At 41.5% G+C, this 16,149-nt stretch overlaps 1 protein-coding gene across 1 annotated transcript; it reads right to left on the bottom strand.

Annotated features, from left to right (window-relative positions):
- Window positions 1–443: 443 nt before the first annotated feature.
- tmprss13b (transmembrane serine protease 13b) lies at window positions 444–14,000 on the bottom strand. The gene is made up of 13 exons (XM_041895413.1): window positions 13,868–14,000; window positions 11,295–11,457; window positions 10,928–11,038; window positions 10,497–10,646; window positions 6,974–7,100; window positions 5,142–5,237; window positions 2,896–2,939; window positions 2,562–2,721; window positions 1,723–1,901; window positions 1,534–1,632; window positions 1,256–1,398; window positions 918–1,073; window positions 444–660 (listed from the first exon to the last, which is right to left on the bottom strand). Exons 1-13 carry the CDS (start codon window positions 13,880–13,882, stop codon window positions 646–648), a joined length of 1,458 nt encoding a protein of 485 aa, XP_041751347.1. The 5' UTR covers window positions 13,883–14,000; the 3' UTR covers window positions 444–645.
- Between the last annotated feature and the right edge of the window lie 2,149 nt (window positions 14,001–16,149).

The raw sequence follows: 16,149 nt of genomic DNA, 5'->3' as shown, positions 1-16,149 counted from the left end.
GATGGGGTTGGGGGAATGGGATGGGATGGGAGGTTGGGGGTGGAGGCCCACTTCTTTTCTGTTTTATTTTCCTGTTTATGCTGAATTTATTTATTATTAAAATCTGTATGTATTACTTACAGTTGTTTTTCTTCTTTTGAAGAAACTACAAGTCCATAAAACTGCCAGCCTACGGGTACAGGTTTTAAAATGGATGATGAACCTGTTATCCCCCCCCACCCCCCCTCCCAACAATACAAAACAGGCGCATCAGTAAGGTTTATGTGAACCTGGGGTATAACCAGAGACAGGTTATTAGATTTATAAGAGGTTGCAGTGTGAGTAAAATACATTCCTCATAGAATATTGCACAATATATGCTCAACACTGTTTCAGGGAAACAATGATCAAACACATGCAAAAATGGATCCTAGTCTACATGGTCAACATTATAAGACAGCAGATATCACATAGAAAAATATTTATTACAAGCTACTGACGACAATAAATAAATACAAAACACAAAACATATACAGGCTTAAAGGCACGTAAAGTGAAGAGTCTTCCATTCCCTGCCAGTGTTGTAGATTTCACACCAGTCTCAATCTCATTGTCAGGTCCAAAAGCCATGCTGAGCGTTCTTGGATGACAGCAGCTGTGGTCACATCACGGTCTTGCTTGCTGGTAGGTGGAGAGTGAATGAACATGTTCAGGATCATCATACTAATAACACCATCCTATCTCAACCTTGATTTTGACAACCAGTTATAAGGTTTGACTAAATTATTCTGTATGTAAAAGATGAAAATGGATATGAGTGCCCTCTGAAGCAGTGCAGATGAAAATGAACTTAATTATTGATTGAATCCCACCTCGGTGCTGAGGTTTTCTGCCTGAGCATGTCGCTTCCCAGTGGTCCTGAGAGCTCCTTTCTTTACCTGCATCTTACTGTAGACCCAGGGCAGCAGGCGGCTGACATTACTATAGACCCCCGGTCTGTTTCTCCTGCCGCAGCCTACCCCCCAGCTGGTCACCCCTGCCAGGTACCAGAGCTGGTCTGAGTCTTTACACACCAGAGGACCACCACTGTCCCCCTAGGGGAGGGAGAGTGGGAGGGGGAGGGGGGAGTGGTAGGGGGAGGGGGAGAGGGAGAGGGAGAGAAGAAACAACAGAGAAGGGAAGGAGGAAGAGAGCGACACATTTAAGATTTGTGGACTTCAAGTAAGAAGCTATGTGGAAGTAGCTACTGCCTGATGGGTCATAGTGTCCCACTCACCTGGCAGGAGTCCTTGCCTCCCTTCATGTCTCCAGCACAGAACATGTTCTGAGAGACCTGGCCATTGTACGCTGTGTTACTGTTACACACGCTGGAGTCAATGATGTCCACAGTCACCCCCATAAGATTAGTGGAGCCACTAGCTGAACAGCAAGCAAACAACACATAACCATATAGAATATCACACCAGATTGCATCATGTTTTCTATCATATTTCCTCCTGCTTGTTCATCCCAATGCCAATCAGCCCCCGAACTGTCATACCATGTGTCACTCACCTGCCCCCTCTGCTGTTGTCCCAAATCCAGAGGTCCAACATCTTGTTCCAGGAGAAAATGTCTTGTCATAGGCAGGCAGACACACAGGCTGGATGTTGTCTGAAATAACAAACATAGAAATGTTTGTTATGATGCTAATAGTGGTATAAATAATAATATAATATATTGTTAGGTTAAAGGTGAACTCACTGGAGTAGTCTACACTCTTTGTGAGTTTGAGAAGGGTGATGTCATAGTTGTTGGTATTGTCATCATAGCGCTCATGGACAATGATCTTCTCCACCATATTAGGGCGAGGCAGCATCTTCTGAGAAACCATGCCCATATACACACGCCAGTTATTGGGCACCAGGTACGATGAGTCCTTCCTAGAGAGAGTAGAGTTGTTAGGTCACTGTCTTCACTGATCACTGTTCAGCCTAAGCACTGCTCAGTCTTAGCTAGCTCACTTCAGTTCTTTGTTTTTACCCCTTTTCCTCCCCAATTGGTAGTACGAACTCCGGAGAGGCGAAGGTCGAGAGCAGTGCGTTCTCCGAAACGCAACCCAGCCGAGCCGCACTGCTTCTTGACACAATGCCTGCTTAACCCGGAAGCCAGCCGCACCAATGTGTCAGAGGAAAGCAGCGTGCACTGCGCCCGGCCCGCCACAGGAGTCGCTAGTGCGCAATGGGACAAGATTACCCATGCCGGCCAAACCCTCCCCTAACCTGGACGATGCTGGGCCAATTTTGCGCCGCCCCATGGGTCTCCCGGTCGCGGCCGGCTGCGACATAGCCTGGACTCGAACCAGGTGCTCTAGCGGCACAGCTAGCACTGCGATGCAGTGCCTTAGACTACTGCGCCACTCGGGAGGCAGTTCCAAATCTGTTCTGTCTTTGGTTCTGTCTCTGCACTGTTATATCCCAATTATTTTTTGTCTTAGCTTTGTTAGGTTTCAGGTTCTGTTTCATAATGTCATTATTGTTCTGCTTTACATTGTCTCAGCACAGTTCCTTGTCCATTGTCTGTGTGTTGTCTGTTGTACTGACCTGGGGAAGCAGTGGGCTGCTGTCACCACAAAGTCAGGAGCGATCAGTGTGCCCCCGCAGGTGTGAGAGTTCTGAAAGTGGAGGCTGACCTGCCAAGGCCAATCACCCAGATTCGCTGCAGATCCCCCTATGATTCTGGACAACTGCTGCCGGCCACAGTCTACCATGGGGACAGAGAGAGGGAGTAAGTCGATCCATAGTGCTAATACGGTATGGGGATTTGTATTTGGTCCTCTGTTCATCAGGAGAGCTATATGAATATCTTTATCCAGCCTTGAAAGACCACTGGTTGCCTTTGTGCATTAACTGCGAGAATGTAAAGACAGTTACTCACTGATACACTGCAGGGAGACAGTGTCCTTGTTAGTGCAGGATGTGCTACAAAACGCAGAAAGAAATTCACACTTATATCAGTTCACTAATGAGTTCACATGTTTTATTTGTCTTCCTCACTTACTCCATCTAATGGTGAAATACTTGGCTCTGTTTGATACATTTGGTATCTTATCATAACATACAGTATATGCAAAGTGGCATGGTGAATGATGAGAAAGTCCCGGCAGATTGCCAAGGACTCCAGAGACCCCAGCCACCGATTACCACCTGCACCTCAAGATACTATTTACACAGACTCCCCAGCTAGCACATTTGGTTACTTGGAAGTTGTAGGAACATACGTTTTTGGATTCCTATTGGTTCTGGGAATGAAGACATAGGTTCCCTGACCGAAATTATAGGTTATTTGAAGGTAATTAAATAACGTTCTGAGAACATGTATCAATAAGACTGTTAATTACACTGCTAGCTTAAGTTAACTGTTTTGAACTCCAAGCACAGATAGGACACATGGAAATTCATTTGCTTAGGCATTAATCATGCAAACACATTCGCGTTTTATTGTACCACATTGTCATTGAGATTCGAACATATGATCTTCAGTTCCCTATCCGTGGAATTAGTCCACTAGCGCCACCGGGATGGAGCTAGCATGTCATGTTTTTTTAACACATACAAAGCTGTTCATTTTCGTCTATTCAAACAGACCCGATTTTAAAGGAAACAAGCTCAATAAGATCAGGTGTGGCCAATTAGTGGGCAAGGCCAACACACCTGAACACACAACAAGATACATGATAAAAATAGTTTTGTTGACGCTAAGAAACAAAGAAACAAAGTGGTCCTCTGTAGCTCAATTGGTAGAGCATGGCGCTTGTAACGCCAGGGTAGTGGGTTCGATCCCCGGGACCACCCATACGTAAAAATGTATGCACACATGACTGTAAGTTGCTTTGGATAAAAGTGTCTGCTAAATGGCATATTATTATTATTATTATTATTAAGAAAGGAATGCATGTTTTTAAATAGCATTCTTAGAACGTTCTTTGAACATTACTGATGTTTTCTTGTGGTTTTTATGGAACGTTTTCTTAATGTTCTGAGACATGACTTCAAATAGAACCATGAGGAAACCTGCAGAAAATGTTATGCTGAAGTACTGAAATTCCCACCTAAGAAACATATGGTTGTCAGAAAGTTATGTGCTAGCTGGGTATCCTGCACCATTCCCAGAAGGTTGTATGCAAAATAACCATAGGACAACCACACTCTCACCAAACTCTAAGAAACATATGGTTCTCAAAATGTTATGTGCTAGCGGGGTCTCTACTCACACACTCTTACACCCACACACATGCACAGTCATAATTGCTGTTACCATTTAATGCTATTTATTTTAAGATGCTCAACCATGTCACAATTCACTTTAACACATTTCATAGTTTGTATTGTCTATTTTTATTGTGTATATATTTACAACTTTGCACATTTCTTAACTACTTTTTTAATACTTATTTGTGAATATTTGTGTACTGCACTGTTGAGGAGAGCTGGCAAGTAAATATTTCACTGTACCCTTTACACTCTGTATCCCATGTATGTGACCAATAAGCATTGATTTGATGGCCCAAGAAGAGGCTTACTTAGTGTCTGATATAAAAAAAACTGAGTATACCAAACATTAAGAACACCTTCCTAATATTGAGTTGCACCCCCTTTTGCCCTCAGAACAGCCTCAATTCGTCGGGGCATGGACTCTACAAGGTGTCGAAAGTGTTCCACAGGGATGCTGGCCCATGTTGACTCAAATGCTTCCCACAGTTGTGTCAAGTTGGCTAGATGTCATTTGGGTGGTGGACCATTCTTGATACACATGGGAAACTGTTGAGCGTGAAAAACCCATGATCGTTGCAGTTCTTGACACAAACCGTTCCGCCTGGCACCTAATACCATACCCCGTTCAAAGGCACTTCAATATTTTGTCTTGCACACATACACAATCCATGTCTCAATTGTATTAAGGCTTAAAAATCCTTCTTTAACTTCTCCTCCCCTTCATCTACACTGATTGAAATGGATTTAACAGGTGACATCAATAAGCTTTCACCTGGATTTACCTGGTCAGTCTATGTCATGGAAAGAGCAGGTGTTCTTAATGTTTAAGCCTGTTCTTGGGCAATCATTTAAATGGCACTTTGCATAATATGCAAAGAGCTGTTGACGAGCGTGTCCAGAAGTACTTACTTTACTGACACCTTACCCTGGATGGTGTTGGAGGTCTTCACTTCCACAGTGAGAGTGGTAGAGGACTCATCTTTCACACTGCTAGTGTTATAACTCCTAAATAAATAGATGCAGAGAGAAGTTTATATACACGTCCCGACATCACAAGCTAACACCACTAAACCCAATGATAGGTACAGTGAGGGAAAAAAGTATTTGATCCCCTGCTGATTTTGTACGTTTGCCCACTGACAAAGAAATGATCAGTCTATCATTTTAATGGTAGGTTTATTTGAACAGTGAGAGACAGAATAACAACAAAAAAATCCAGAAAAACGTATGTCAAAATTTTATAAATTGATTTGCATTTTAATGAGGGAAATAAGTATTTGACCCCCTCTCAATCAGAAAGATTTCTGGCTCCCAGGTGTCTTTTATACAGGTAGCGAGCTGAGATTAGGAACACACTCTTAAAGGGAGTGCTCCTAATCTCAGTTTGTTACCTGTATAAAAGACACCTGTCCACAGAAGCAATCAATCAATCAGATTCCAAACTCTCCACCATGGCCAAGACCAAAGAGCTCTCCAAGGATGTCAAGGACAAGATCGTAGACCTACACAAGGCTGGAATGGGCTACAAGACCATCGCCAAGCAGCTTGCTGAGAAGGTGACAACAGTTGGTGTGATTATTCGCAAATGGAAGAAACACAAAATAACTGTCAATCTCCCTCGGCCTGGGGCTCCATGCAAGATCTCACCTCGTGGAGTTGCAATGATCATGAGAACGGTGAGGAATCAGCCCAGAACAACACGGGAGGATCTTGTCAATTATCTCAAGGCAGCTGGGACCATAGTCACCAAGAAAACAATTGGTAACACACTACGCCGTGAAGGACTGAAATCCTGCAGCGCCCGCAAGGTCCCCCTGCTCAAGAAAGCACATATACAGGCCCGTCTGAAGTTTGCCAATGAACATCTGAATGATTCAGAGGAGAACTGGGTGAAAGTGTTGTGATCAGATGAGACCAAAATGGAGCTCTTTGGCATCAACTCAACTCGCCGTGTTTGGAGGAGGAGGAATGCTGCCTATGACCCCAAGAACACCATCCCCACAGTCAAACATGGAGGTGGAAACATTATGCTTTGGGGGTGTTTTTCTGCTAAGGGGACAGGACAACTTCACCGCATCAAAGGGACGATGGACGGTGCCATGTACCGTCAAATCTTGAGTGAGAACCTCCTTCCATCAGCCAGGGCATTGAAAATGGGTCGTGGATGGGTATTCCAGCATGACGATGACCCAAAACACACGGCCAAGGCAACAAAGGAGTGGCTCAAGAAGAAGCACATAAGGTCCTGGAGTGGCCTAGCCAGTCTCCAGACCTTAATCCCATAGAAAATCTGTGGAGGGAGCTGAAGGTTTGAGTTGCCAAACGTCAGCCTCGAAACCTTAATGACTTGGAGAAGATCTGCAAAGAGGAGTGGGACAATATCCCTCCTGAGATGTGTGCAAACCTGGTGGCCAACTACAAGAAACGTCTAACCTCTGTGATTGCCAACAAGGGTTTTGCCACCAAGTACTAAGTCATGTTTTGCAGAGGGGTCAAATACTTATTTCCCTCATAACATTTTTTACATGCGTTTTTCTGGAATTTGTTGTTGTCATTCTGTCTCTCACTGTTCAAATAAACCTACCATTAAAATTATAGACTGATCATGTCTTTGTCAGTGGGCAAACGTAGAAAATTAGCAGGGGATCAAATACTTTTTTCCCCTCACTGTATGGTTGCACAGGTTTGCACAGTTCAGCCTTTCGACCACAAGAGGGTAGCAAAAGAGGGGAAGATCTTACACTCTGAAGCCTAGTTGAGCACAGGTCTGGTCAGCCAGGCTCTTGTTCCAGCCACTGTAACACACAGGGAGGAAATTACCAGTGCCGTTCGTCTTCACCTGGAGAGCCCCATTCGACCTGAACCTTACTGGATGATACACAGATATATCACTCAATTAGAACATCACTGAACCACACAAATAAATCACTTAGCAGTTAGAACCTCACAGGATCACACAGATACATCACTCAGTTAGAACATTACAAATCCATTACACATCTAGAAAGGTTCCCGCTGGGCACAAACTGATTGAATCAACGTTGTTTTAACATAATGGAATCTACGTGGAAAATACATAGGGTTTAAAAGAAATCATCAATGTAAACTGTTGTTTTAAGGGGGAAATTTCAACCACAGGATTATATCATTGTAACCATTTTTCAACATAGACAAACCTTGTATAAAATACGTAGAATTTGTACCTTTGAAACAACATCAGGTCTTCAATATACTTTACCTTCAGAAAGTATTCACACTCCTTGACTTTTTCCACATTTTGTTGTGTTACAGCCTGAATTTAAAATAGATTAAATTGAGATGTGTCACTGGCCTAGACACAATACCCCATAATGTCGAAGTAGATTTCTATTTGTAATATTTTTTTTTAATGAAAAAGAACTATTCAACCCCTTTGTTATAGCAAGCCTAAATAAGTTTAGGACTAAAAATGTGCTTAACAAGTGGACTCACTCTGTGGGCAATAATAGTGTTTTAACATGATTTTTGAATGACTACCTCATCTCTGTACCCCACACACACAATTATCTGTAAGACCCCTCAGTCGAGCAGTGAATTCCAAACACAGATTCAACCACAAGGGCCAGGGAGGTTTTCCAATGCCTCGCAAAGAAGGGCTCCTATTAGTAGATGGGTAAAACAAAAATATATGAAATATCCCTTTGAGCATGGTGAAGATATTAATTACACTTTGGGTGGTGTATCAATACACAGAGTCACTATAAAGATACAGATGTCCTTCCTAATTCAGTTGCCGGAGGGGAAGGAAACCGCTCAGGGATTTCACCATGAGGTCAATGGTGACCTTAAAACAGTTACAGAGTTTAATGGCTGTGATAGGCGAAAACTGAGGATGGATAAACAACATTGGTGTTACTCCACAATACTAACCTAAATGACAGAGTGATAAGAAGGAAGCCTGTACAGAATACAAATATTCCAAAACATCCTGTTTGCAATAAGGCACTAAAGTAAAACTGCAAAATGTGGCAAAGAAATTAACATTACGTCCTGAATATATGTTATGTTTGGGGCAAATCCAACCCAACACATCACTGAGTACCACTCTTCATATTTTCAAGCAATGTGGTGGCTGCATCATGTTATGGTTATGCTTGTCATCGGCAAGGACTAGGACGTTTTTTAGGATAAAAATAAATGGAATGGAGCTAAGCACAGGCAAAATCCTAAAGGAAAACCTGTTTCAGTCTGCTTTCCAACAGACACTGGGAGACAAATTCACCTTCTAACATGTATTGAGTGAGGGGTGTGAATACTTATATTAATTAGATATTTCTGTATTTCATTTTCAAATTTTTTTCAAAAATTACTAAAAATATGTTTTCACTTTGTCATTATGGGGTATTGTGTGTAGATGGGTGAGAGAAAATAGATTTAATCCACTTTCAATTCAGCCTGTAAAACAACAAAAAATATTATAAGTCAAGGGGTATGAATACTTTCTGAAGGCACTGATATACTGTATATCAGTGCCTTCAGAGGCTGGGCAGCACCTTCTACTGGAGAGTTCATATACAGCTATTCAGTTGGTCTCCCATCCAGGGTTTTAACCAAGCCCAGCTTAGCTTGTATATCACTGACTACTACCAATGTGCTATCCTGAGAATGATTATATTCACTGTTGCTATCGAAGTCATTCCAGAGAGTAGATTTAACAGTACAAATTAAATGTAACCATACTTTATAAGTCAAATATCATCAATGATACTATGTAGGCCTTAATAGCATTTGCAAAGTCATCATCAGCTATTGTTTCAATTCAACCCAGGGTTCAACTAAAAATAGACAATACATATAGGCCTAGGGTTTCAAGCTTTGGTTGATTTCAAATGTAATCTCCAAGTTAATCATTAATATGTTGGATTCACTTCTCCAGCTCAACCAAAAATCAAAGTTAAAGAATAGGTCTAAATAAAATAAAAAATATTCAAAGTGCATTTAAAGTTTGATTAGATTAGATTTAGTCCTATTCTTTAACTTTGATTTTTGTTTGAAATAGCGACGTGAATCCAACATATCAATTAGTAATTTGTAGACACACTGGATATTGAATTGTGTTTAGTTGTCAACGCAACCAAATATCGACATTTGGATAGTTCCATCTGTGCCACTGACTTAGTCTGGCTTTAATTATAGTTTGTCTACATATTAATAATTTATATGTTGGATTCACATCTCCATCTGAACCAAAAATCTAAGTTAAAGAATAGTACTAAATCAAATCAAACTTGAAATGCACTTTAAATAAAGTTTGATTTGATTTAGTCCTATTCTTTAACTTTGATTCTTGGTTGAGATGGAGACATAAATCGAACATATAAATTATTAATTTGTACAAACTGGAATTTGTTGACAACCAAACACAATTCAATATCCTTTTTGCAATACAGTAAATAGCCGACAAGTTAACAAATATATGTTGGATTCACGTCTCCAACTAAACCAAAAATAAAAGTTAAAGAATAGGATTAAGCCAGTGGCTCAGATGAAACTATCCAAGCATTAGATATCCCTTAAATGTTAATATTTGGTCACGTTGTCAACCAAACACAATTGAATAATACTTTTTTTCAATGGTCTAAAGTTAAGAATATCTTACAAATCAATGTAACAGTATTTATTCAACCTTAAAATGAGTAACACATCCATGGCCACATTTTGAGGTTAGCCTACTGTAACTATAAATGTATTTTTATGTGATCATAGAAAGTATACATGTTCACGCTAACATGCAAATGTTGCAGCTCTGTGGAGATCTTCACAATTGCTGTAATAATCTATGCAGATTCTTGAACAGCATTGATCAACTACAACCCAGGTAATTTGGTTGTGCTATTTGATGAAGCACAGTGATAACACATTAGTCTGTTGTTTAAATACAAAATATCTGACATGGTATTCCCATTTGAACTTTGCTGTGCTTTTAAATTGTTGAAAGCGCAGTGATAAAACATTTAGATGACAACTTAACCTAAAATCTGACTAAACCAAACATTTCCATTGGAATTTGGTTGTGCTTTTAGATGGTTGAAAGCATAGTGATATAACATTGGGAATTCAACAAACTTCTGCCTGAGTGGGTGAATAAAGGTTGAAATCTCATCAATCAACGTCTCAACCAAATATTACCCACATTTCCACGTTGAAATGACGTGGTGTGCCCAGTGTGTTGCTTCTCTTTTTGTTTGTGACCAAAAAAATTGGTGTAGCGACAGGGGTACTGACCACAATTGGTCTCATCACTTCCCAGTTTGCAGTCCTGTCGGCCGTCACACTCCACGGTGTTGGAGGGGCAACTGTCTTTCTCCATCTCGCTGGGCCGATAGGCTTCACTGCTGCTCAGGGAGCCAGACACCAGGGATGGGCCATAACGCACTAGACAGAGGTCATAGGTCAAAGAGAACTGGTAAAAGGATATCCAGAGCCATGGAAGCCCCCATGGTGATACTTAATACATACCAACACAATGCAATATCATATCCTGTATATTACATTCACATGATACCCTAAATATGGAATTTATGATTGTCATAAATTCGCATATATTTTATTGTTACATTATGTCCATGTTACATTATGTTATATTGTATTACATTATGTCCACATAGTTTAATGTTGTACTGTATGGGTTCTCTATAAGTAATTGGTTGGGTTACCTCCCAGCCAGATAGCGATAGCGAGGAGAGCCAGCAGTAGGGTGGTTCCTCCTGATCCTCCGAAACAGCGGGATCTGTTCCCACATGATAGGCCCTTTTTACGACGAGGGGCTGCAAGGGGAGACCAGGAAAATGTTTCAGTTTAGAGTTTGTTAAAGTTGGGAGGCAAAAAGGCTTAAGAAAGAGAAATGTTTGGGTTATAGAAAGAGAGATTTGCATTACAGAGATAGATAGAGATAGATAGAGAGAGAGTGAGAGAGAGAGAGAGAGAGAGAGAGAGATGGTGCCCTCTCATAGAAATAAATAGGGGAAGGAATGTACTGTTTATCAAGGATTGAGGAAGTAGAAGGGAACACTAGGAACTTACGGGCGTCCTGGGAAACATGGACGACATGTGCCATAGGCTGGGGGATGTAGTAAGGTTCGGAGGGGGGATCAGACATCTCTCTGGCCCCCACCACGTCTCCATATTGAGGAGGGGGCTGGGTGGGCACTACTACTGAGTAGTATGGGGGTGGGCAGTCACTGTTCTGAGGGGAGAAGGACGAGGAGAGTCAGGTGGGTTCTCATTGGCATTAGTAGGCTATGTACCTGATCAACTTCTAAACACAGGCAGGCATATAATATGTATATCTGAAGCTTAGCTCTAGTCTGAATCCTACACCAGCCTAACACATACAGACACAACTGATCAAACCTATAAAAACAGGACATATTGTACAGTGGACAAAAAAAGGAGCATCCATTACCAAACCATACTAGACTGGATGGTCCTGTGGACCTCCAGTGTCTCCTCAGTGAGGTTCCTTTGTTTTTTTTGCTATTCACATGCCTGATGGACACTTAGGCAATCACAAACAGACAGGTATGCCCCATGACCCAACATGTGATTATAGGTCTGGATACGTCAACAGCTAAACACCAGGAAGGAAAACAAGTTCCCCAAGGATGTACTTGTTCTTATCTCTAAAAATAGCTGAATGTTTCTTATAATTGTTATTATGACACCAGTTTCATTGTATCACTAATAGTTCCTATTTCTCAACTGATTTGATGTCTTATAAATCTATCTGCTATTAATAGAAATATTGTCATTTTATTGTTTCAGTTCTCATGAGCAATTGTCTGAAGCCAGTTACCAGAAATGTTTACCTAAAATCGTTTCCTCTTCTTGATGAGGAAGAAACCTACTCTTTTGATAAAATGTTTATCTGATGTTGCTGATAAAGTTCCTCAAGTTCAAACAACACAACTGATTAACAAAAACTGTAGGCTACAGGTGTGGTATATGACAAACATTGATATGGGAGGTGTGTTTATAAGTGAATGACATGTTTTTCGAAATATTCTAACACACACACCCATCAGTGTCACGTGTTGCTATGAGTAATGTGGGCAACGCTGAGAAGTGATTGCACCAATACATTGACCCTAGTGAGAGAAAATCTACTCAGTGGACCCAATCCAGAATGGCAAATTACTGATCAGTGAAACACAATTGAATTTGCTAGCAACAATTGAAAGACAGGATCCAATTCCATAAAATACAAATGGAAATGCCTCAATTGTCCACTAACCACACATTTAAATAAGAAATGTCCACTACATGACCACAAGAATGTGGACACCTGCTCGTCGAACATCTAATTCCAAAATCATGGCCATTGATATGGAGTTGGTCCCCTCTTTGCTGCTATAACAGTCTCCACTCTTCTGGGAAGGCTTTCCACTAGATGTTGGAACATTGCTGCGGGGACTTGCTTCCATTAAGCCACAAGAGCATTAGTGAGGTCGGGCACTGATGTTGGGCGATTAGGCCTGACTCACAGTCGGCGTTCCTATTCATCCCAAAGGTGTTTGATGGAGTTGACGTCAGGGCTCTGTGCAGGCCAGTCAAGTTCTTCCGCACTGATCTCGACAAACAACATTTCTGTATGGACCTCGCCTTGTGCACGGGGGCATTGTCATGCTGAAACAGGAAAGGGCCTTCCTCAAACTGTTGCCACAAAGTTGGAAGCACAGAACCGTCTAGAATGTCACTGTATGCTGTAGCGTTAAGATTTCCCTTCACTTGAACTAAGGGGCCTAGCCCGAACCATGAAAAACAGCCCCAGACCATTATTCCTTCTCCACCAAACTTTACAGTTGGCACTATGTATTGGGGCAGGTAGTGTTCTCCTGTTATACACCAAACCCAGATTCGCCTATCGGACTGCCAGATGTTGAACCGTGATTCATCACTCCAGAGAACGCGTTTCCACTGCTCCAGAGTCCAATGGCGGCGAGCTTTACACCACACCAGCCGACGCTTGGCATTGCGCATGTAGATCTTAGGATTGTGTGTGGCTGCTCGGCCATGGAAACCCATTTCATTAAGCTCCTGACAAGCAGTTATTGTGATGATGTTGCTTCCAGAGGCAGTTTGGAACTCGGTAGTGAGTGTTGCAACCGAGGACAGACGATGTTTACACGCTACGTGCTTCAGCACTCGGAGGTCCCGTTCTGTGAGCATGTGTGGCTGTTGTTGCTCCTAGATGTTTCCACTTCACAATAACAGCGCTTACAGTTGACTGGGGCAGCTCTAGCAGGGCAGACATTTGACGAGCTGACCTGTTGGAAAGGTGGCATCATGTGACAGTGCCACGTTAAAAGTAACTGAGCTCTTTAGTACAGGCCATTCTACTGCCAATGTTTGGCTATGGAGATTGCATGGCTGTGTGCTTGATTTTATACACCTGTCAGCAACGGGTGTGGCTGAAATAGCCGAATCCACTAATTTGAAGGCGATGTAGTGTATATCAAACATGCAGGGACATCAGGTATAAACTAAACCTGACAATGTTTTGTTTCAAACCTAAGAGTTTTTCCTACCAAGTAAATAGGTAAATGTTACCAAATGGACATGTCTGATGAGTTATAGAATGGAGTAAATCCACCTACCTGGTCTTGTTCCATCTGTGTGTTTGGAGGCTTACAGTCACTGTGGCCCTCTGGGGGTCTGAGGTGGCCTCACTGGGGTCTGGGTCACTTCTACAGGAGAGATTCTATAACTTTGTAAGTCTCTGTCCGTTCCTTGTGCTTCAGTGGCTCCGCCTGAATCTGAACTCCATTCACACTACAGGCACTGGTATCCAATCCTCTGTCCCTCCCTCTACCTTTTCTCTTCAACACTGGCCAAACTGGTTCCATCATGGAAAATGGGTGACACGATTTGTGACACACGCACAACAGGCAGAAACACGCTAATTCTCTAAAGAGATCATTGGAATGACTAAAAACAATTACAATGCAATATCTTATGTTATCTATGAAGATTAAACAAAATTCACTCCATATAGGTATGAGTGTTTTGTAAGATTATTTTGTATTTATTTAAAGTTTATTTTGATAAGAACAAGTACAAATTGACACACTGAACAAACAATCATCCTGAGCATTGCACAATCGTGTTTCTAGGCTACCCTAGACATACAGTAGCTATTGTGGTACATAATATTCAAAAATACAGAATGTGTGCCAAGCTAAATAGAACAAACTCATAAAACTTGAGTATAATGTTGTAATTACATCATTATCAGTACAGTACAGTTTGAAAAATGTATGCATTGGATAATAGCGTCTGCTAAAATGACAAAAAAATAATAATAATACACAGATCAGACTGACTGAATAGAATAATACTTAAAGGTTTGGAAATGTTCCATCCTCCATACAGGACACACAAACCACTTTTACCTCTACCAATGACGCCACAACTAAAATAGCTTATTTGAGTATCCTCCCCAGATGAAAAGAGAAATGTTTGCTATCATGGATCTGAAATAGCTCAAATGGGTGCCTTTTCAGCACCTGTCAACTGTGACTTAAGTCAGTGTGACCCCCAATGGGCACAGACAATTCAACGTCTATTCCACGTTGGTTCAACGTAATTTAATTGAAATGATGTGGAAACAACATTGATTCAACCAGTGTGGGAAGGGTGCTGTAGGATGGTGACTTTTACACACAATGACTTAACTACATTCCTTTTGGTTACAGGAATAAAATCAGCAATGTCCCAACTGTGGATGTTTTTTTACAGTAGAACGATCACTATCACTTCTCAATCCAAAACATTAATGCATTTCCTGATGAGAATAACAAACTAAAAGTACATTGTTGCCTACAAATAGTCTGGATGCTACTGTTCTCTGTGTTTTACTTTCAGTGGAAATAATTATTCAAATTACACCAATCATTCCACCACTGTTTTCCTTATCCCTATGACAACGAAGGAGTGGCATTCATGCTCAACAGATTTGCAAGGCAGGAGCAGTGTCGCGATCGTCATAATATGATGAAGCGGACCAAGGCGCAGCGTGATAGGCGTACATACTTTTATTAGTGTACACACAACGAACCAAAACAATAAACGATACGTGAAGTCCTAGGTTAAATACACAAATCTTCCGGAACAAGATCCCACAATAAACCAGTGCCAAAAGGCTGCCCAAGAATGGTTCCCAATCAGAGACAACGAGAATCAGCTGCCTCTGATTGGGAACCACCCCGGCCAACATAGAAAACACGAACCAGAACACAACATAGAAAATAACACATAGAAACTCCACACCCTGGCTCAACACATAAGAGTCCCCAGAGCCAGGGCGTGACAAGCAGATTTTACTGGTGCCTGGCCAGAGACAGTTTCTGTAGACAGAGAGAAAGAAGGAGGGTGTGACTGTTTGACAATAGTTTCTTTATTTTTACTGTTTTCTACATTGTAGAATAATAGTGAAGACATCAAAACTATGAAATAACACATATGGAATCATGTAGTAACCAAAAAAGTGTTCAACAAATCAAAATATATTTTATATTTAAGATTTTTCAAATAGCCACCCTTTGCCTTGATGACAGCTTTGCACACTCTTGGCATTCTCTCAACCAGCTTCACCTGGAATACTTTTCCAAAAGTCTTGAAGGAGTTCCCACACTGTTTTTCCTTCACTCTGCCGTCTGACTCATCCCAAACCATCTCAGTTGGGTTGAGGTCAGGGGATTGTGGAGGCCAGGTCATCTGATGCAGCACTCCATCACTCTCCTTCTTCTTTCTTCTCTTTATATGTCACGATCGTCATAATGAGTGGACCAAGCCGCAGCGTGATTTGCGTACATCTCTTTAATAGTGTACTTAGCAACACGATACAAAACAACAAAACGAACCGTGAAGTCCTCGGTCA

The sequence above is a fragment of the Coregonus clupeaformis genome, chromosome 13, assembly GCF_020615455.1.
Source record: "Coregonus clupeaformis isolate EN_2021a chromosome 13, ASM2061545v1, whole genome shotgun sequence".
In the NCBI taxonomy this organism is placed as follows: Eukaryota; Metazoa; Chordata; class Actinopteri; order Salmoniformes; family Salmonidae; genus Coregonus; species Coregonus clupeaformis.
The sequence above is the reverse complement of the archived record's forward strand: the minus strand, read 5'-3'. Positions and strand labels throughout refer to the sequence as shown.